Genomic DNA, 23377 nt, shown 5'->3' with positions numbered 1-23377 from the left:
TCAGAGGCAAAGAAGTTACCCAATAGTGAATGTGCTGAAGTATGCTTTCCTAGAAGTAACCAACATCAGGGAGAAATCATAAGAACCGCAGAATTGTGCTACAGGAAGACATTTCTCAGATCAGGAAGCAAGGCTGCGATTCTCAAGCTAAACATTTATCTGAACTCAACGAAAAAAAATAAAGAATAAAGAAAAAAGGGTGGGGGGGGGGGGAACTCGGATATCAAATAAGATCCAGTGGGAGATATATTACTTGTGTCCTTAGCTATGTATCACTTCAGGGTGTTATAGATGTAAACTTCTCAGATGTGAACAGAAAAGGCAATGACTATAACTTTTTTTTTTTTTTTTGTAATGTTGCAGGGACAAGGACAGGATAAGGAAGATATTTGCTACCTTTTTTTTTTTCCTTCTCACTTGCGATCACCAAAGTGGAATCTAGAAGTCATGTAGTAGATTTAAAAGAGCGGACTTTAAAATTTTTGCAACTCACGGAAGAAAATGAGGTCTGAGTAAGCATCTGCTTGCATGTAACTGTGCAGAGCTCATTGCAGGGCTGCAGGTAACTTCTTCAAAAACATTCAGGCGGTTTATGTACTAAGTCCCAGTTTTCAGCAGTTTTCTGTAGGACCATAGGTTCCATTGGAATCAGTTGAACTTTGGGTACACTGTAGCCTCTTCCTGGTGATCCACATGGTTGGGCAGCCATTGCACGCCACTCCTTTGCCAGAAAGAGTTCTTCTTTGCCTGTGTGTAACCATTGTGGCAGATGCTCAGGGATAACTGAATACAAGTTGCAGGCATCATGGGACCAGAATCATCCTTGTTTTAAAGTACTGTCTTTAAAGTGGGGTTTTGGTACACAGTAGCTTGTCAGGGGAAGGTTGCAGATGCAGAAGAGAAGGTTGGTACTTTCAACTTGTTATCAGCACCACCTTGAACATGGCTGCTGTTACCAAAGGGATGGCAAAGATCATGGAGTACTGCTGTATCCTATCTGCAGCATCCATCAGTGTGTGTCTGGTCTTGGTGACATCTGCCGTACCTGCATGAAAACTTCCCAGGAGGAAAACCTTAAGCAGGGGGGGAGAAGAACCTATGTGCAATACTGTTCCTATATCTTTTCAATACTACTGCAGAGAGATGAAGAACCAGCAGCATCTGACAAGCAATAGAAAAGAGTGAACTGTGTAATCTGTTCTTTCATTTTTAACATTTTTTTGAGGAATGCATGAAGAAACTGACAATTATTTGTCCGCTTTAGCCAGACATGTCAGTTATGAAGTAGAAATACTGGGATAAGTACAGGGATAATCTGTTACAAAGTACTTCAACTCCCCTTAGCTTTCACTACTCTGTATACTCTATTCCCAAAGAAATTTTCAGTAGGAGTCTGACTGTTAATATTTCTTTCTGACTGAGCAGTTTTGAGACTTGAACTGAGATCATTTTGATGAGAACCAGGAAGGTGATTTGGTGGTGTTTCTGCAAGTGGTCAGTTCTGTAACAACACAAGAAGAGGCAAACGAATGTTAAATCTTCAAAATATGTTTATTACTTTTATTTTCTTGCAATAGTATAAACAGTTACACGTAAATCACGAGTATTTTATATCAGGCAACTATTTCCAAGCAACAGATTAATTCATTTGTCCTGGAGGTGAATTGTATCAGATGAGCATATGATGTGAGGAAGAAAAGTCTGCAATTACAGCAGGAGCTAGATGAGCTAGTCTCTTTAAGCTAAATTTGAATACAGATACTGGCACCTAAAATCTTTCCTAGTGTTGGTCTTGACAGGGTGGTTCTGTGTCTGGCTCACACTTCAGCATATATCCCCAAAGGGTTTGTCTAATTAACAGGGTCTTCTGGTGTGTTGTACAAAGAACCAGGAGTGGAACACTCAGAGAAGGGCTCCCTGTCTTTTCCTAAATGATCCCACCTTCCACCCTGCCTTTTCATGGCTCAGCCTTAACTTTCTGTCTTCGCAGCGCCGTGTCTGCTGAGAAAGTCAGTCCCCACGTGACTCCAACAAGCTGGACCCCAGGCTTTTGGTTCTCTCCAGGAAGGTGGCATGTGTCAGTTGGGTAATCAATCTGTGGAGAATTGAGTTTGGAGACTTCAGGCAGCTCTCAGTATAGTGGGAAGCTGCCGTGGCTGTGCTGAAAATTTTTTTCTCTCAGTGTTGTTTTTCAAGAAGACCTCCTTTAACTGCTGTGTAAATCTCCCCTGATTTATTGCAAGGTGATAAATGAACATGTTTCTGTGTAACAGGTGTACTAGATAAACTCTCGTGATTCACTCTGTGCTTTGAAATACAGTTCTTTTTCTTTGTGTTTCTATCTCTGCTTTTTAACTTGGTTGTTGAGAGCTAATCAGTTATTGAGAAGCTGATTCTTTGGTTAGTACTGAAAGAGACCCCGTGAGAGGGTCACAGCTCTAAGGAAAGTGCTTACACACCAAGAAGGGCAGGATTTATTAAACTTTTGTCATCACAATGATAGATTCTGTGATATTCTATGATATGATATGATATGCAACATTCCGTGATGTGATTCTGTGGTACGATTCTGTAATTGCTTTGCTTCTCCCACAGTGCTGTTTCTGGTACATGCTGTTCTGAGTTGTCTAGTTTCCTCTGTTCATCGTGCAGACACAGAAGGAGGCATCTGAAAATACTTTCTGAGGTTTCTTGCTGCTCTTGTCTTGAGATGGAAGAAAGACATACTGGTAGACGCAATCCAGACAAAAGGGTTTTTAACATGCATTGGCGTTGTGACATCTCAATGTTTCAAATCAAATGCCATCAAGTTGCTACTGAAATGAGTTCTTCTGTTTTTCCCTAATTAGTAACTACCAGTGATGGGAATAGAATTCAGCCCTCTTGTGCATTGCCGCAGGTGGTGGCTCCCGGTGTAATGGTCTGGAACTCTGCAAACAGCCAGGCTGTGCCTTGGTGCCAACTCTGCGGGGTCAAAAAATGACACATTTCATTACAAAAGTGGGTTCCTAGCTGTTGGCACTGGGGAGTATGCAGAGGTGACTTGGTCACTTCCATAAAGAGTTTGTCACCAACTGTGACTTTAACATCAGTTTGATTAAGCTGTGTTTCTAAGGTTTGATAGTGGATATAAATCTTTTACCAGTCCACTATAAAATGCTGTTCTTGCTTATGCTTTACTGGCAAAATTTAACACCCAAAGAGGGATAGAGGAGCTTGTACCAGCACATACCAAATACTTACAAGATATATCTGCCCACTGTGTCACCAGCACTCACCAGAAAGACTAGGTGCCAGAACCAAACCCGTGGATTCAGCTGAGCAGAGGGTGCAGGATGTGCAACTGGAGGACAGGGGGGCAGGCATCTGAGAGCACCTGGATTGCACGGGAGCCCAGCCAGGGCTCCTGCTGCTTCTTGGGCAGCAGCTTGGACAAGAGCTGGTTGCTGCTGCATCAGCCACTTGTTACTCTCCAAACCTAGGGAAGCCAAAGCCCTTTGGCTGCTCTGCCAGCCTCTGGCGCAGAACAGCTGGCAGTGCTGGAGTTACAGTGGTTATCTTGGCACTTGAGGCTGAGAGGTTGGTTTTGGCAGACCCGTGAAAAGCCAGAGGGTGTGCTCAAGTGGCCTCTGTGCCAAAGGGAGAGGATGATGCTCCTGTCCCCATGGCCTCACGCATGCAGCTGCTGCCCAGCCATGGCTAGCTTCATCATACTAGGATTTAAAATTCAGTGAGATTTATATTTAAAGGCAAAAAAGGACCACAAGGACCACAAAGGAAAGAGGTTTTTTGTTTGTTTGTTTGTTTTTTTTGTGGGTGTTTTTGAGAGAGCTGCTAGGGTGAGCTTAACTGAGGAGAGCAGCAGGTACCAGGCTGGAAAATGTAGGACCATACTTTCAGCCTTCTTGACCTTCCTGGAGATCATCAGAGCTATGCTCCCTCTCTTTGTAAAACGAGATTTTGGCATTGTGAAAAGTAAGGCTCTCTCACAGTGTGTGTGAAATTTGCTGTGTACAAGTCCAGCCATAAAGTTTTATTAGAGTATGAGATGAGCAGAGGAACAAAATGAACAGTGCTGTCAGGAGTGACAGCAAATGGCCAAGTGGCTTCTCAGGCCAGTAGTCTAGGTAGTTCATGTCCTGTAAACTTTGTAGTATTGTGTTTTAATGCAGTCTGCTGTCAAGCTCACATATTGGCACCTTTCATTCTTCTTGCAGGTGAGTTCTGCAAACTGTATATGTTTTCCTTTCATCAGTAATGTCAAATACTTTAGATATATCCTGTCTTTGGAGGGTCACCTTTCTATCTAATATTCTTCTGTTCTGAAAATAAAAAATAAATGAAAGAAAGCCCTGAAATTTACCTGCAGCTGTCAAATGTAACTTCTTTCTCTTCCTCTTGAGCATCCTCTTGGTGAAGAAAAACTGCTAACATTAGTCCAAAAGACAAGAGAAATGAAAAAGGAGGAATATTCTGTTTAAATGTAGGCATAAAATACGTTTCAGTGTGACTTTATATGCGCAGAGACTAAACTTGTAGGTAGATGTGGAATGTTTTTGGAACAGAGGAGCAATTTTAACTGAATGCAAAATGTGCCTTGAACTTTCCTGGAAAAAAAAATTCTTCAAGAAACACGAATAAAGTTTGATGGTTTTCAAGAGGAAATTTTTTGTCTGTTGTTCAGTGGCTCACAATATTTACCACAAAGCTGTTTTCACTGCTCTGAGTATATAGGAGATGCTTTATAATTTCATCAAGTACAGTGTGGGCCACAAGTGATATAGTGTACTGCAAATGATGCTACAGTTGGTTTAAGAAAGGAAGAACTTTGTCTAGTTTGGAATTTTTGATGGATGTAGGTGATTGAGCATTGTGATCCCTCACTGCCAGGAAGGAGAGATGCAGTTTCAGATACCGCAGGTTGATTTTGCTAGTATGAAGTGTAAACAAAGAAAAAGCATTGGCTTCTGTTGATCCCAAGGTGGAAATCTGAGTAAGGCCTGAGGTAGTGTATTGACCCTCTGAATAATAATCTGGAAGCACCATTTTCTTATGATTGCTTGGATTTTTGCTACTTTAAAATGACTTGCCACAAAATAATTTCAAAGTGAGTGTGTAACTTGCTTGAATTTGTGGGATTTTCTGATGATGCTGCATTAGTGAATACAAGAAAACTAACTGCTTTATTTTCTCTGTGTTGCCAGTACCACTCAGTTGAGAAAGATTGCCAGTGAGACAGGAAGGGCTATTCATTAAGGAGTCTTCTAAAAGAAATGTGGAAAAGCAAGGTCATTTTTAAATTTTAGGGTTTATAATTATTTGAAAATACTCTATTATTTGTGCCTGCTCTTGTCTATCAAAAGTTTTTTGTCTTTCATAATTTACTCTGCAATTTTGGACTGTTTTCCATCAATTAAAGTCAGTAGAAGATATCCTTATATATCTTTATGTATGACTAGTTGGTTTAATAATCTGTGCTTTAGGCTGCTTATTGAACTGGCTTTGTAAGAGGAGGTGATATATATAGTATTATACTGTGTTCCAATGCTAGCAATGTGAGACAGAAGTCAGTGTATAGAAAGTCAGCTGCCATCAGCTTTAAGCACAGATTCTTTGTTGTCTGTATGGATTACACTGAAGCACAGCCACATCCAGACTTTCTCAGAAATGCCACTATGCTGGGGTTGTGTGTTTTGGATTAGCCTATTTCAGGCAGAAGGCTAAATTATGTTCTATGTCACAGAGACTTTTTGTCATTTCTGACTGGGGTAGAAGACCAGAAAACCTGTTTTTGATAAAAATTATGAATGTATAATGCTTTTGGCCAGCTTCAAGGATAGTGCTGAGGAAGATGAATTATGGTTGTAGATTTCCTGCATTTGACTCATTTGCAAATGCCCGGACTATCAGCAGAAATGTTATCATGGGGGCTTCCTTGGCCTTCCTCCTGTGTAGCTGAATGCCACGGGCCATGCAGGCAGGCAGAGGAAGACCTTCTTAGAGCCTCCCAGTGCAACTAGACTGAGCTGGAAGCACTTGTAGAGCAGTGTTGTTTTATGTATTTTTCCAAAACGTTATGTCTTTGACGATAGAAGAAGGGCTTACCTGATTAACTGATAAGCTTAAAATAGTAAAACTTAATTATCAGTGTCAGAGGCCTAGTCCTTCATTCTATGGGGTAAGTGTTTTGTCAGCTTGCTAGTTCTATGTTCCAGGGGTCAAACTGGAGCTTCTTCAACAGCAACAAGGAGATCATTTTCTGTTTAGTATTTCCTGTGTTTTGTTGCCATGGCACAATTGTTGTTTGCATTCAGAAATGTTCTTCTGATTGTCTTATGTGGTCTACTCTGGGATTAGAAGCAATGTGTTGGAAAGCTCCTTACAGTCAAAGGGGTTTTCTTTCATTGACTGAATTTCGGATTGCACTTTTGGAAACATGAGCCTTCAATTTAAGACTGCAATCCAGAAGGGCACTCAGGCATGCATACTTTACTTTTATGGGCAGTTGACTAAGTGTGAAAGTAAATGACACAGTATGACATTGGTTGAAGGCTGAATTTATGTATTCTTGAGAAACTGATGGACTCCTTTTGTGCTAGAAAAATCATCTGAAGTCTCTTTTCTTTATGACTGAAGATTCTTAGCAAGTTCTTTTGTCCTTCTCTAACCTGGGTCTGCGTTTACCCTGCTAGCACAGGTGACTCTTATTTTGCTGTAAGTATCAACAAAAAATTGAGAATTAACAGCTGATATGGTTAAAAAATCACAGAGCTTCTGCTGAAATTATTCTTTACTTTCAAAAAGGAAAAAAAATATCTGTAGCTATGGAATTCCTGCAAAAGAGGCTTGGGAGTGACTGGCAGTTGTCTTTTATAATTGGGTATTTCACTGTTGAACAGTGAAGCATTCTAATGGAGTGTTCTGCACTGTACTTCTGTGTGTCTTCTCAAGATGTAGTGATGACAGTTTTCTTACAAATTCAATTACTTATAATGTGGTATTTTTGCAGATGTACGGAGTTCTGAACACCTGAGCAAAGGAACGGGTAAGAAAAGTTGTAAAAGAGAGAGGGAATTGTTAGTAACAGATGGACTGGTGTACTGCAGTGGTGAATTTTGGGGGGAACCATGGCATTTCTGTGTTGTAAAGCCTGGCTGCTGTCCTCCAACACTGTAGCCTGCACACAAGGGAATTTTCGAATACCTGAGAGTTTGTTGGAAACCTCACACTGAGCTCATATTGCACACTCTGGTGTTCTGCAATACACTTCTGCCCTACATGAATCTAAAGTGGTGTTCTTTGTTATGATCAGTTGCTATATTGCTTCATACCATAAGAGTGCATGTAATGGAAACTTAAGAGGAGAGTTCCTACCCCAAGACAGCATGTTGAAGTCTGAAATCTTTCATGCTGGCAGTAATTTAGCAGTGACCGCAGGGAGTAGAAATATTGCTGAAGTCCTGTGTTTCATGTAAGAATTGTTATGCATGAAATTACAATACCTGCAAGACCACTTTAGCTTTTATAGCTTAAGAAGCATTCCAGGACTAAGGGTTAAAAAAGACATAAACTGGCTGGCAGGCTGAGCTCTTGTGAAACAGTTTTGAGCGTTAACTTACAAGAGTCTGGCTGCATTTCAGGTACCTCATGTTCTTGCAAGTGACTTGCTCCATGTTTAGTTAATTTTTAAAAGGGTGTAAAATGTTTTAGGATACTGTGCTGAATGCGGAGACTGTATTCCTGTAGTGGCTATGCTGAGAAGTTCCTCTTTCTCTCCCCTCACTTTATGTTTGAAAAAGGTTGGTCACATACTCCCTTAGATTGATTTCCCACAGCTTTCACCTGATGATGGTAGCTCCCTCCTTTCTAGGCACCAGGAGTCACTTTTAGGTCTTTTGGGTCTATTTCTTGACATCACTAATAACAGTTCTTTACAGGTACCGTGTGGCTACTCTGGAGTGCTGGGGCAAATGTATCAGCCATGTAATTATTCATTGCTTCTAAATGAGTATTTGCTTTCATCTCATCATTTTAATGATAACAAAACATTTTTTTAACTGGAAACAGTGCAGCTATATCTTGTTTTGCAGAGATTCTGCTGTATCTGCTCAGCTTTTTAAAAATGTTGATTTTAGAATTTAGAGTTAAGATCTTTAGGGATACCCATTGAGTGTATGAGCCACTGAGATATGAATAAGAAAAGTGGTTGTGTATAATGGATTCTTTGCAGAGCAGAGGTGCAGTGTTTGGCAGCACTTTTCAGTTCTTGAAATAGTGTTTTGGCTAGGACATGACATATAGATCATTGCTGTTGGTGATGTCAGTACAAATTTGTTGCAGAGTAGTAAGTAAGTGATTACAAACTTGATTGTTATGACTGGTTTTCAGCATGAATGGATTTTGCTTAAATGACTTAGCCTATTATTACTTAAGCTGTCTAGTCATCATATAATTTACATTATCTTCCCTTGTCTAAATCTATAATATGCAATTAAAGGCAGATGCTGCTGTTTTGTGGAGGAAGTGGTTATATTTCAATAACGGATGGAATCCTGAAACAGAGGTGTATGTGCCTTTCAGTTACCTTTTCCAGGGGATTTGACAATGTCCGGGGTAGTACATGGTGTCTTTAGAAGATGTGCATGTCTGTGCCTTTCACCCCTAAGAGGACATTATTGCACCTCATAGTCCTAAACAATTGTTGTTTAGTATTTGCAGTGTAACTTATTTTTCCTGAGTTTAGTACTTAACCAATGAATAGTGCATGTTGTCTGGCCTTGAAGTGGCTGAATGTTTATTGCAGACCTTGGTTTAGGAAAGCTTAGTCCAAAGCAGGACAATTGCACATTTGCCACTGCTTGTTAGCATGTAACTGGTGCAATGCATCTAAGAAGTTTGACTCTGACAAGCCATGTAGGAAGGACCAGGACGAGCATGGGCAAAAGACAGCAGGAACAGGGACCACAGTGTTTCTCTGAGACAGCCTGGGTAATTCTCCTGCTCGTGCTGCCTGACCGCCAGGCATGAGGAATTGCTGAACCCCCCACCTTGAAGTCCAAGTTGTGGCAGCATGTCACAGGTGTTACTGCTGGGCTTTGGAGGACTGCTTGCTTTCCTGCTGGTCTGGGCGCTTAGGTTTTGTCTTCTTGCACTCCCGCCCAACAGGAGTTTGAAAGAAGTAAGCATTGCAGCCGTTCTCTGAGTTTTACTCTCTTGATCTCTTTCTTTACTACTGGAAACCTTACTTCTGTGTAACCAAATTTGACCTGAGAGCGTCCCTTTAATACCATATTATGTAAGAATCTCATACACTAAATATACTGGAGAAGTGATTAAAAGCGGTTTTCTAAAAACTACTCATGTGCCTTAAATTTCAGCGCCAAACTCTTCCCACTCCATTGACTAAATCAGGCTAGAAATCTCCAAAGCCCCTTCTGTGGCAAGGAAGCATGAGCAGCAATCCTAATCCTCAGACTGGTAAGAAATGAGAAGGCAAATCTCCCAAGTAAAGGTCTCAAGATTTTCTAGGTGGAAAATTGCAATATAAACATTGCTTTTGGTCTTCAGTATATCAGAAAATATATGTGTAAATCAGAAAAAAATAGATCTATTTTTGAGGTAGAAAGGATGCTTGTTGATACTGACTGAGATATATATACCTCAGTTGTAGTGAAGGAAGAAGTTTTAATCTTTTGTTGAAGTTTAATTGAATGATAGCACTTCTGAAATGTTTTAAGAGATAAATACACGCATTACAGAGGTTTTATAGAAAGCTAGGAACCAAGAGCAGACAATGACAAGTCTCCTCTTTTCATTCGTACTTGTCTAGTTCTGAAGTCACAAATTGCTGTAAAGAGCATGAAGGTTTAAAACTCTTCTCCCATTTATTAATTTGGACACCTAATTAAAGCCTTAGACTGAGGTATTATTTTTATGGTATATATTTTACATATTAAGCAAAGATTTAATCTGAATTTTATATAATAATGGTAAATGTGTTGCATCTCACAGTGTTTTGAAACTTGTTCATCACAAGATAAATAAATTGATACAGACTTGTATTTTATATTTTCCTATGGCTGATTAGAATTTCAATTTATTTATTTATTTTAAATAAAACTGTCTGGAATTTCACTAAGACAAAATGATAGAGAATTTGCAAACTATTATTTTTGCTATGTTTACTTGCTTCTCATTGGTTATGAAAATGACTATTAAAGAATCTTTAAGTGAAGCTAAGTGAGATGAGTGTGAGGCTAGGGGTATTTCAGAGAAACTATGTGAGGTGTATCTTTGGTGCATCAAGATTCAAGGGCCAAATTAATTGAATCATGACCTTGTTCATTCAAATTAAATGGGAATTTTATCAGTGGTTTGGGATTGGATTCATGGTATGTCATCCAAAGCTCATTGGAATCAGAAGGATTTTTCCACTGGATTTGTTACACATTGAGTACAACTCATTGGGATTAGAGTGGCCTGATCTACTGTATCATATGTTAGTTACTGCCTCAGCTGCATAAGAAAACAAGTGGTTGTGGACCAAACTGTAAAATGTTGCACAAAGCATCCAGAATTTTAAGCATTGTTACTTTCGTCTTAACTCCCTAACCCCTCTCCAGAATCTGAAAAAAAAATGTTTAGAACAAGGTATGTTATTCTAGGAAAAAGCCTAGGTGTTCAAAAAGCTAATAGTAAAGAAGGCTTTTTATCTCCCATATTATATGCTGTCACTTCAGCTAACTTTATTGCCATCCCTGAAGACTGTAAATTATATTTTGGTTTTAAATACACTAAAAAGAGGTAGTATTCCACATGACCTCTACCCACTTTAAAATTACTCATTGTTGTTGTAACTTGTATAATGTAGCTTTTTGCTGAGGAACATTGAATTTTGGAGAAAAAAAAACTTATTTGACACTCTTTTTCAAATGTAGTCACACTTCTGAGCACTTGTGTGTTCCTCGTTTGACAGGATGTTTTGCTGTTGCTGTATAGGCTTATGCAACACACCGTGTTATACTGGGTGTATGTACTTTATATTCTCCAGTGCTGACGTTCACACCTGGAAAGATACCCCAAAAACACTTGGTTTCGAGAATACATGATGATGGAGATAATATAGCTGGGGGGAAAACTGAATAATGCCAACAGCTTGTTCACAAGTATTTGAACTACTAGTGTTGCTACTAATCAAGATGACAGCAGTGTGAATGTTCTTCTCTCACAAGGCTGAGCATGTTTCCCTAGCAAGTTCTGTGAGGCTTGTCAACCTCTTGGCAATTCCATTACTCTCTTTCCTGTTAATGAAAAGTTTAGTGAAGTTCATTCTTATCCAAGGCATCCCATAAATAAAGAGATTTTTTGTTCCTTAGTTCCAATTGAAAAGCGTTACCAGAAATATTAAGGGATTTCAGAAAATCAGAGTCCCAGGGTATTGTAATTGCAGAAACATTTCTCTGTTTTGCTTGATAGCTCAGACAGCTAGGATAAAGTGATTTGGGAAGTGTGAAACAATAACGGTTACTAACAAGACTACTATTGAAAGGTTTTTGAAAGTATTGTGTGCCTGCCCTCAAACAATGAAATTTGATTCACTTCTTCTCAGGTTTTTCCTTGGATTTAATTTTTGTCTCTTGTTTTCAGTAGGTGTCTTTCTGACATAATTAATTTTCCTGTATGCCCATGCTCTGTCCAGCCCCAAGGATATTCCACGCTCATGCTTCTTTATTCTAAGCTCAACCAGACACAAATTAATTACTCTTGGAAGAATATACATGCATATCAATACCTGCAAACTGCTTTTTAATAAACTCTTTCATCTTTGTCAATGGGGGACTGAGTCAGACTACATTAAAATCAAAGGAAAGACTGCTGTTAGTTCTGATGGGTGCTGGATGTGAACCTGCAGACAAGTTGATATTTTGCCTGTGTACCTCTTGGTATTCCATAACTAGGTGATTAGCTGTGAGTTTATGCAGGAGTATTTAGGGGTATGAAGCTGAAGTAAAAAACCTCAAACAAACCTTTTTTATTAAGGATCATAATTCTTTTCAGGAGATAAAAGAGAAGTATTCCCTTTTGTAATAATTATTGCTGATCTCCAACCATAAAAAAGCTCCGAGCACTGCCCTTAATCAGTTGTCACGGGCATTCTCCTGAATTGAATTCTCTTCTAATTCGTTGTCTGAAGGAGACATTTTATAAACAAGTATCAAGACAAGTACTTACCATAAGTATTTTTGCAAGGTAGACATATTGCATGGGAATAATCAATTTTCAACATAGAGAATGAATAAGGAGTCACTGTTTATTGTTTGGTTACTATTTGCCTTCCATGCCTAATCAGAAAATGAGTAGCATGAAGTCTGCTCTCCCCATATCCGGAGCTGAAGTTCTGATGGCATTTTTCCTCTTATCACCAAGAATTTTAAACTTAAATACTTCAGATCACCAATTACCACTTCACTGACAAGACCTTGTCTGCTTAGGGACAAAAAAATCCAGGAGTGAACCTTTCCTAGTTGGATCTCTTTGTACCTGTGCCAAAAAGTTATCATCAAGATGTTTTAGGAATCTCCTGGATCAGTTTGTATCAGCTGTATGATATTCCTAGTTAGTGTCTGGCAAGTTAAAGTCACCCGTAAGGACAAGGGCAGCCAATCTAGAGATACCTCTGAGTTCCTTAAAGAATAATTCATAGATGTTGTCACCCAGGCTGGGTCTGGCCTATAGCAGAAATCCTTTTCCCCATTTGAGAAGGGTACATTCCACCAGGCACCAACAGTCCTGGTATTGTGTAGATTATCCCATGATCAAGAAACTCCAAATTCTGCTGGTTACACCAGCCTTGGAGCTACATTTTGGCCAGCTGGGTCTGCCAGTTTCTTTTACTATTAGTACCTGCTGCTGGAAGGATAGAAGAGAAAACTAACTGTTCTCTTGCTCCTTTATCCTTTATCACCCCAAAGCCTTGAAGTCCCATTTAATTGACCTTGGACTTTTTTGATACCTCATTGTTGCTGACATGAAAAATCAATAATGGTTAATAATCAGAGGGCTGTAGCAGGTTAGTGAGTTTTCTAGTAACATCTCTTACTTGGGCCCCAGGGAGGCAGCAGGCTTCTCCATAGGTCTGGTCTAGTTGGCATATTAGGCCCTCTGTTCCCCTCACAAGGAACTCACCTATGACAGAAACCCTTCTTTTTTCCTTGGCAGAGGTGATTGTGATATGGGTGTTAGGTTGACTTACGCTTGGTGACCCCTCCAACCTGGATGGACCTTCATCCACATCACCATATGTCAGTCCATCAAGTTCCAGAGCTTCATATCTGTTATATGAGGGTACCTTGGAGGGTGAGGTACGCAGATCGGAAGTTTTTCTGCTGCCCCAAGCAGAAACCTGATTCCATTCACCTCTGTCTAATAGGTCCCTCCTGCCTGGTGAGAATGTAGGCGATCCTTTGTTTCTTGTGGTCTTGGCTAGAATAGAAAGAGGTTCTTTGAAAAAAAATCTATGTATAACAGTGAGTGTTCAGTTCATTCAGCTACAACAGCCTTCACTGGGGCAGTATCCCAGTGGGGATACTCCCCCTGACATCACTGTAAATGCTAGGCCCAGTCTTTGTTCCTTGTCTTTTGTACTTCGGTATAGTTCAGTAAACATGTAACCAGGGTGCATCAATTCTGAAATCTCTTACAATAATAAAACAAGAAGGAGTAAACAGTGTCAGGTAAAAATGAAATAATGCCTTTTTGCACATCATCGGGTTTAGTAATATTGTTATTTGGTAGTCTTCTATCAGAAGGAATGTGCAATACTTTCATTAACATGTATGTGATCCTCTAAATCATTTTCATGTTTATTACTGAGGAATTGGGATATATTTTAGAATTCCTATTTCCATGAAAAAAAGCTTGGCAGTGAAGGGCTAGGACAATTCAGAGCTGTAGTTTCAGCTAATAGCATCTGGTTTCATCTAGCATTGTGATGGGAATCATTCAGAACTGGTCATGTACAGCAGCCTAAACTTTGTAATGCAATTTTTTGGTTTGTATTCTAAAGTTACGGAGTATAATTATGTTTGAAATGTCTTTCCAGACCCCCAGATCTTGGATAGAGGAAGTGTTCAGTAAAAGAGAATGTGCAAACATTATTCCCTATTTAAAAGATCCTCACAGGTAAAACAGTGACTTTCGTTTTCTTTCAGTTACGTTTAGAAAGAATCAAAGTGTACTTTTATGGTTGTTTTGTGAAGTTTGGATGCAATTCTTTTCATCTTTACAATGCTACAGTTGGTGACTTTCATAGGTTCTCTCACCAGTGCATTTTTAATGTTGCTGCTCATTTGAATTAGAAATAATAAACAATTAACCTTCCATGCCTTCCTGGACATCCTGCTATCAGTCCAATAACCAAAACTGTGTTATGTTATCCAAATGAAAGTGAAAAAAGCGGCATGCTTCTGATATTGAACATAGAGTGTGAAAAGAGTAAGGCAAAGATCAAACTCTTAAGCTATTTTTCAGGAACTGAGAGGAAAACATGATTTGACACTCCAGACTGTATCTAATGGAAGGTGTTGCCTAAATATACTCAGAAAAGTCATATTTTGAGGATGTGAACTTGTAATTTGTATTATGTTGTGTTGAACACATGAATTGCATAGACAATGGAGAACTCATCTTTGAAATGCAGGTTGAATATATATTTTGAGATGTAACTTGCAAACCAAATCACTGAAATTATCTAGTAGTTCTTCTGGTGGTTAATGCAGAAGAAGACAGCCTTTAATTCTGCTGGTAAGAATTATGTCACAGATTGATATTTTATGAGTGCTATTACAGATGTTTTCTTTTGTACATGCATATATTAATTATTTATCTTTATCACAGATGTCCTGCAGGATGCCAGGTGTGCCAGAATTTAATCAGGTAAAAGTGCAAAAATAGTTTATATATGATTTTTGTAATGACTTAAAGCTAGCAATGGACATTCCTGCTCTAGGAAGAAGCAACAACAAAAAAATCCTTCCTCTTACAGTGTCAAAACACCATTTCTAAGGGTCTGGGGGGAAAGTTTACCATAAACCCACATAACATAAATTGTATGATAAACTTTAACTTACTTGCAGTAGAGAATTTTATGCAAATAACTTCTGTAAATGAATTTATCTTGGGGTTCAGTCTGTATCCTGGGTTATACAAGGAGAGAGAGAAGAAGGCAATTGGAAACAGTAAGAATCAGGAAAAGCGGAGAAACGAAATAAAAAGAGAAGAGGGCAATGGCAACATCCCCAGTGATGGATTTTCTGAAGGCTTTTTTCATCTATTCTGCACTGGGCATCCGCGCTTTCAACAAGTAACAAAAATTACCTTATTCTGGTGCTTTTAGCTGATGTGTATATTTTTCAAGCAGCTAGTATTTGTAGCTTATATTAAGTAGTTGATTTCCATTCAAGATTATTTGTTCAGCTGCTGTCCCCAAACACCTTTTGATATTGTATGTTTGTGATAATAAAGAAAAGTTACTAGGATAAAAATTTAACTTTTCTTTGCATTTATTTTATATTAAGGGCTTTTGAAAGCTGAAGCACCAGAAAACAATGAGTGTCCAGTAACTGAGGACTAGCAAACTGGTGAAAATTGGTCCTGTCATCTGCATAAGCAAGAAAATTTGCTTTTTTATGTTACATTTAACATTTTGCAGCTGGACTAGATTATCTTTGAAGGTCCTTTCTAATGGAACTAAAGTACTCTATTCTACTCTATTCCAGTGTTTGTTTCACTTCTAAGACTTATGTGAAACAAGAATTACACTTTCTAAAAAGAAAATAAATTACTTCTGTGAATCACATTGCTGAAAATGATTAATATGCAGAACAGCATTGGTTTTAAAACTAAAGCGAATAGTCTGTGCAAAAAGAATGGTTGCTTGAGAGCAGAAAAAAAGAGATCCTAAGATTTTTGCAAATGTTCTAGAACCAGAAATGCTGTAAAGATTTTATTGCTTCCTGCTAATTTGCTGATACTTTGGTGTGTATGCAAGCTGAAGTTAACTTGTGCTTCAAACTGAAGTTAAGTTGTGCTTATTCCTTTACAGCTAGGTCAGCTAAGTAAAAGAGTACTTAGGTTATAGTTTCATGGTTTAATCTGATTTAAGTTAATACCTCTGCAGTTCTGCAGTTCTGTGCCATCTCCCCTCTCATTGTGACCATGTTGTTAGCTGATATAAGAAGCTCATTGGTATGATAACTAACCTGGGGGAAAAAAAGAAAAAAAAAGAAAAACTTTCCATCAGATCAGTCTTCTAGTGAAACACTGTTCAGTTGCATGAATGCCAGTACTACATCAGGAAAAGAAGGAAGAGAAGCTGAAAGTGTGCACCCCATAAAGTGTGTTAATTTTTCTCTTTCAGGCTTCTCTGTAATGAAATCTTGTACCTTTGGATTTTTCTTTTTTTTTTTTTTTCATCTTTTATTTGTTTCTTTTACTATTTGGTGAGCATTTTCCTGTGAATCATGTATGTCCTTCTTTCTGTATCTGCAGAATATGTAGAGTTGTCTGATGTTTATTTCAGCCAGCTATTATTTGCAAGTACAATTCCTCAAATGTTAAACGTTCTTTTCTACTTCTGTATCTTAAATCACACTCAGAGCTCTATTGTAGATGAATTTTCCTTATCCTAACAAGGAGAAATCATTTTACCTGAGCATTATAATTGCTTATATTGTATTCATTAGATCTGCTGTGAAGTCAGCATGAGATCTGTAATTTTCCACATAGTCCAAAATTGACGTGAATGAACTTGTTACCTAATCTAATTTGACCCAATATCACAGTATCATAGGCAATTGAAATCTTTTAGTGGTTTCTTATTTGCAGAGAACTTCCAAGGTTTGCAAACTGTTTATGATGGGATTATGCAAGTATTTGCTAATACTAAGTAGAATAACTCTGTTAAGTAGTTCCTAATGAAATTTGAGAAACTTTTTGCTTCTCTGGTGTGTTGAAATTACCTCTATTCACTGTTCTGTAAGTGTTCAAAAACACATGCCAGACAGCACCTAGACCAGTCTCACTGTGAGTATTCAGGAATGTGGTACTTCTAGATCCTTGCACATTTGAGATGCTTTCACAAGTTGTCTCTATCTGACCTTTTAGGCACATTTATGCCTAGTCATATTGTGGGCTGCATCAAAAGAAGCATGACCAGCAAGTTGAGGGAAGTGATTATCCCACTGTACTTGCTTGTGAGACCCCACTTAGAGTACTTCACTCAGATCTGGGATCCCAGCATGGACCTGCTGGAGTGAGATGTGAGAAGGGCCACAGGGATGATCAGATGACTGAGGCACCTCTTCTACAAAGAGAGGCTGATGGGGCTGGGATTGTTTAGTCTGGAGAAGAGAAGGCTCCAGAGAGATGTCATTACTGGCATTAAGTACTAGGGATCCTACAGGAGAAATGAAAAGATTCTTTATCAGGGAGTGTAGTGATAGAACTGAGCAGTAATGGTTTTAAAGTGATAGAGGACAGATTTAGATTAGACAGTAGGAAAAAATTCTTCACTGTGAGGGTAATTAAGCCCTGGAACAGCTTGCACGGGGAAGCTGTGGATGCTCCATTCCTGGCAGTGTTCAAAGCTGGGATGGATGGAACTTTGGGAAAACTGATCTAGGCATTAAGAAATGTACAAAGGCATCAGCCAGCTCCATCAGCACCCTGGGGTGCAGCGCAGCAGGTCCTAGAGACGTGTGGCTCCAGTGCTCCAAAGCAATACCTGGCTCGACCACCATCCTTGGCTTTTAGCTCCTCTCCTCCTCAAGCCCCCTTACCAGGCACAGAGCACAGAAGTTTATGGAAAAGCAAAACAAAGCCAAACGGGTGTGTGTAATGTGTTTTAGTTTCCTCACCCTTTATAGTCTCTTGATCATGGCTTTTCACCTCCCATATCAGGGAGGCCTTAGCACTTTGTCCATTCCTCCTATTTGGCTCCAGAGACTGAGCATGCCAACTTGGGGTGGAGCATGAGCTGTTTGGGAAATACCAGTTCTTTTTAGTTCATACCTCTTGTTGTGACTATCTCCAAGATAAAAACAGGTGCACATACCCATTAGTGCATGTGTTAGGTCCACGTGCAGTTCCTTCGCTGTCTGCACAGTGTATTTGAACTGTTCTGAGTGCAGCTCACCTGTGGACGTATTTGCATTTAAATGTTAAATATGCAATGAAAATACTGCTAATGATGAAAATTGCTCAATGTTCATTGGGACTGTCAATTTCAAGGTTAATGTAGTTATTTGTTATGTCAGCTGGTTGCTTTCCATAGGATTTCTGATTTAAAAAGTAAGGTTGCTCTTGCTTTTGCTGCTCTAAGGGCCACTGACATGATTGCTCCCTGTATGGAACAGTAACATGTGGGACAGTCATCCTGTTTTCTTATTTTATGGTGATTTACTCTGTGGTCTGAAACTAATTCAGACTTTAGAAAATGTAATCCACTGCTAATAAGTCTGAATACTTTTCAGTGCTGTTCTTCCAAGCACTGGCATTTGCTGAGTCAGATTGTGTAATATGGTGTATAAGTAAATAATGGAAGTTAATGCACTATTTAGTTGAGTCTGCTTTTGTTTTACTGTCTTCCAGAAAGAATCCTGGATAAAAGAATTTGTTTTAGTGAGACCACTGTAGGAGCAGTATGGTGGCTGCAAGATATTTTCAGGACCAAAAGATGATAGGGTATCCACAGACTTACTCACCTTTTCTCTAAAGGATATTTCTTATGGATATTTTGCTGTTACCCTGGAGTTCCCAGAAAAAAAAAAAAAAAAAAATTGGAGCAGGGAGGCTAATACCTCAGCTGTAAGGAAATTTATCCTCTAAAGACCAATAATATAATCAAAAATACCTCTTTTTCTTGTCCTTCCTTTAAATTACATGCAGAGGGCTGTGAGCAAATGCTCACTGGCTTCATGTTCTTTATAGGCAAATGTTGTCCAAAGCTGCTTCCCTTTGTAGCTACGTTGCTCTGAAATGCTTTTAAAACATGTGTGCCTGTATAGCAACTCTGAGTGAAGTCTGAGTCCACGTGCTATTTGACAGCACTTAAAATGTCAGTAATGCTCTTTCATTTGTGTTGAACCCTCAGTTTCCTATAATAGCTATTTGATTGCATACCTGTGGGAGACTTGGCTTATTTGTCAAGCTCCAGCTGGATACTTTTGTATAGGTCATGAGCCTTGACCTGGACTTTCTATGAGGAAACAAAATTACCATGAATTTTGCTTTCAGGCTCATCAGAATAAGGTTTATAGATGATTAGTTTGTTTCAGCAGTTCCTGTGCCTCCTGTTCTATTCCCTGTTTGTTTGCTTTTTTCTCTTTTTCTCTGCTACTAGCAGTATGTTAACGTCTGAAATGTCTAAAAGAAAATTGGAGTGTCATATGTCACTATAAATATATCAAATTTAATCCTTTAGAACAGGTTGGAGCCTGTTGAAGTCTATATGACAGTATTACTGATTGAATTTAGAGTCTGAGTTATTCATCCTGTTGCAAATCTTAAATGCTAACTGAGCTTCTGTTATAGTTCCCTTAACATTGAATTTTCAATATTCACTTTGCTGGTGTCCAGGAGTTAGTCTAGAGGTCTCTTTAGATGGAGAGTTGCTGCTCTCATTTGCATTCATGACTGTAGCTCCTAGATCTTTCTTTAGCACCTAGAATAACCTGTTGTAATAACTACAGCGAATTTCAATGTTCTAAGACATTCCTCTGAAATCTTACATAAGACACCAGTAAATCTGAGCTGCATTGCTTGGATCAGAATTAACTTGTGGGTAAACTGTTGTCAGTGTTCTTCCGGAGGAGAACAAATAATGTATCCAGCAAAACATTTTTATTATTTAATTCTGTGTCATTTTACCATCACTGAGATATTTTAGCTGAGTTCACTTTTATTTTACTCAGTGTCAGAATACTACAATATCCTTCTTTGCAGAAGAGTGTTTGGGCTACTCTGGTGAAGACTGTAGATCTGTGCACAAGTGTATATAATATATAATTGTTTTATTATTTTATTTTTAATGTGAGATGTTGCTGTGGAAGGCTGATTGGAGATCACTCAGGAGCAGACTGTAGCTGGCCTGTCTATCAGACTGCCCTGCAGAGAGATGAAGAATGGTCTGTGCAAAAACACACAAGGACAAGTCCAACAGATGCATTTGGTACAATAAATTTTCAAGATGGAGATCACACTTACCATGCCAAGGTTTGTGTGTAATTTGATTCCTATTGATTGCTGGGTTTGTTTGTCTGCCTTCTTTTTATAATTCTTGTGGAAGAAGGGCAAAAAGTGGGTGACAATAGGCTAGTTTGTTTTAAGAGAGCGGGAGGATCCATGTTTATTTTATCTATGATTATTTCTTCCAGTATATTAGACTCTCTTACGATAGCAGTTTGGATCAGCTGTTGCACCTGATGGTTAATGAATGGCAGATGGAGTTGCCAAAGCTAGTCATCTCTGTTCATGGAGGCACTGAAAATTTCAGACTTCCCTCAAAGGTCAAGCAGGTTTTCAACAAAGGACTGGTGAAGGCTGCTGAGACTACAGGAGCATGGATAATTACTGAAGGCATCAACAGAGGTAGTGTAATTCTTCTTATTTGTTTCAGTCTTCCTCTGGTGTTCTTTCTGTGTGTATAAGTGTATAAATGTGTATGTTTGGGGCAAATATAATGAAATTGTTAGTTTTATAATTTGTGGTATTTTTTTTTACAGAGTAAAACATTTTTGTTTTAGAAACATTGCATATTTCAAAGACTAACAATGTATGCCTTTGCTGTTGACAGGTGTTCTGATTTTTTAATTATTTATTTATTATTAAGCAGCAGTGTATTCTACAAGTAGCAGAAACACAGTGCCAACTGACAGTAGATAACAAGAACTTGCTTGCAGTCAGTTTTACCTGCTTCATTAAAATATTTAGTTTCTGACAACTGTGAGCAGTATTTTTGAAACATTTCAAATCTATATTTAACTTCTGTTTTTTTCTCTGGGAAAGTTTTGATTTACGATAATCCTTACAAAGAATTTATTAGCCTATTATCCTCTCAAAAACTGAGACGGTTGGTCAGCCACAGAACTGAAATAATTTTACTTCTGTATCTTTTATTCAGTCCAGTGACCTTTACAGGGGAACCACCCTGTATGTAAGTAATGAAATTTTTATGATTAGGTAGGAAGTGCCGTTAGCATGTAGATGGGTATTATTAACTAAAAATTTGAGTTTGAAGCATTGAGTCATTACATTTGAGCCTTGCAATTATTGCAGTGCACATCAAGTATATAAACAGGGAGGATGGTTTATTTCTGGTTAAAATATAACCACAGAATATAATATGTAGTTTGCTCTGAAAGTAATTCTTCCTATTTATTTCCATGGAAACTACAGCGGATACAAAGAGCAGAATAACACTGTTTGATAGAGGAAATTCTCAGCTACAGAACACTGTTTTTCAACATAGTTATCACCATCAGCTATGCATTTTTGCCAGTGATGAACAAGAGCCTGCATGCCGCACTCATAACAATCTGCATCAATTAATGTCAGCTACTGTTTCACAGCTGCTATGGCAATGTCATTGCTAGGAAAGTGTTGCCTGTGCAGTCTGTCTTTCATTGGCCTGAATAGATGGAAGTCAGAAAGTGCCAAATCCGGGCTATAAGGGAGGGTGTGGTAGGACAGTCCAGCCAAGATTGGCAATATGCTCCACAGTCTACAAACTGGTATGGAGCCTGGTATTATCATGTTGCAAGAGAAAGATTGTCTTCTTTTCTGGCCTGGGTCTGAATGAAGCTGAGCCTTCAGATTACACAACATTGTGATGACAGCAGTCAGAGTGGATGGTTTATCTGAGTTCCAGGGTTTATCACCCTTTCTAATCCCAAAAGACAGTACACATCACTTTATCTGTTGAGGGCTGTGTCTTGAACTTTTACTTTGATGGTGAATTCACATGTTGCCACTTCATGGACTGCTGTTTGGACTCAAGCTCATAGTGGTGACATGACGTCTCATCACTGGTAATGATGTGATCCAGCAAATGGTTACCTTCAGCACAGTATTGGTTCGGTAGGTCCTGACAAACTTGTGTATGGTGTTCTTTCTATTCCTCTGTGAGCACCTGGTGCAAACCTTGCCATATTCCAACATTGCCACCATTGTTTCCCATGCATTGAAGCCAATATTCAGTTCTGTACACAGTTTCCTGGTTGTAATCCACTGATTTGTATGGATGAGCTGATCAGGATGCTCTTCATTTTGTGGTATGACCGCTGTGCATGGCCATCCATAACATGACTTGTCTTTCATGTTGCTGTTGGCACTGTTAAAATGCACCACTCACCACCTCACTGTGCTGACATTCACTGGTTGGTCTCCAGTAAGGAGAGCTTTCAGTAAGCATTGTTGAATGTCAGTGGGTGCCATTTTTTTTTTGCATGGAGGAATTCAGTGCTTTGTATGGAGGAGTTCAGTGATGTCGAATGCCATTTGGTAAGACTGACCCTCTGCTGCCATCTGTCTCATGGCAACAAGACTGTAAAGAATATTGGTGGGAAGGTTCAATCTCTACTGCTATACCACTAACATCCACCTCTGACATTGTGGGCCAACATAACAAAATAGGAGGCATTACTTTCAGAGCAGCTCTCCTACAGAGTGGGAACTCCTTCAGTTATTGTCCTGTAGCAAGTCGCAAATACAGAATTAAAATTATGGTTAATTATCTGTTTAGGAGTGTCGAGACATGTGGGGGATGCACTGAAAGGCCGTGCCTCACCATACCTGAGAAAAATCTGTGCTGTTGGGATCCCCCCATGGGGTATCATTGAGAACCAGAGGGATCTCATTGGGAAAGATGTGAGTTTGATGCATTTTAATAATAAAAGCCTTCATGTTTGAGCAATGCTTTAGCTTTCTTGCGTACTTCATTTTGTGTTTGCTTCATTTCACTAGTTTGATATTTTTTCTTAGCTGCAGAGATTTAGGTTTTTCTCAGGAGCAGAATTCTGTGGCATGTTGAGGAATAGGAAATTTCTTATAGGAAGTTCTTATAGGAATTTCTTATAGGAAATTGCCATTCCTTTCAAAAAAATTGCAATTAATTAGGTATTTGTCTTGTGGATGCAAATTATGTATTTCTATATTCCTGTGATTTAGGATAAGCTGTAGGGTTAATTGTATATACAAACAGGCTATTAACGTGTGCGATTTTTATTCATAAATCAGAATTTTAAGTAATTGCCAGTGTGAGGACGCAGTCTATATTACTGTTTAAAGACATTTGACAAGTAAGGCAAAATCATTCCTTATA

The 23377-nt window shown here is 38.8% G+C and overlaps 1 protein-coding gene across 3 annotated transcripts in view; it reads left to right on the top strand.

Moving 5' to 3' along the window:
* The window catches only part of TRPM6 (transient receptor potential cation channel subfamily M member 6), a 72209-nt gene continuing 62912 nt past the window's right edge, over positions 14081 to 23377 (top strand). For all 3 annotated transcript variants that reach the window (XR_002433501.1, XM_021381199.1, XM_021381198.1), the window contains exons 1-5: positions 14081 to 14181; positions 14896 to 14934; positions 20094 to 20271; positions 20433 to 20646; positions 22799 to 22923. Coding sequence is in view for 2 of the 3 variants with exons in the window: in XM_021381199.1 (XP_021236874.1) it covers positions 14081 to 14181; positions 14896 to 14934; positions 20094 to 20271; positions 20433 to 20646; positions 22799 to 22923 (657 nt within the window). In the remaining variant the exon portion in view is untranslated. The remainder of the gene's footprint in view (positions 14182 to 14895; positions 14935 to 20093; positions 20272 to 20432; positions 20647 to 22798; positions 22924 to 23377) is intronic.

This window comes from Numida meleagris, chromosome Z (genome assembly GCF_002078875.1).
Source record: "Numida meleagris isolate 19003 breed g44 Domestic line chromosome Z, NumMel1.0, whole genome shotgun sequence".
In the NCBI taxonomy this organism is placed as follows: Eukaryota; Metazoa; Chordata; class Aves; order Galliformes; family Numididae; genus Numida; species Numida meleagris.
Note: the sequence above shows the minus strand (reverse complement) of the source record. Positions and strands in the feature narration are given on the sequence as shown.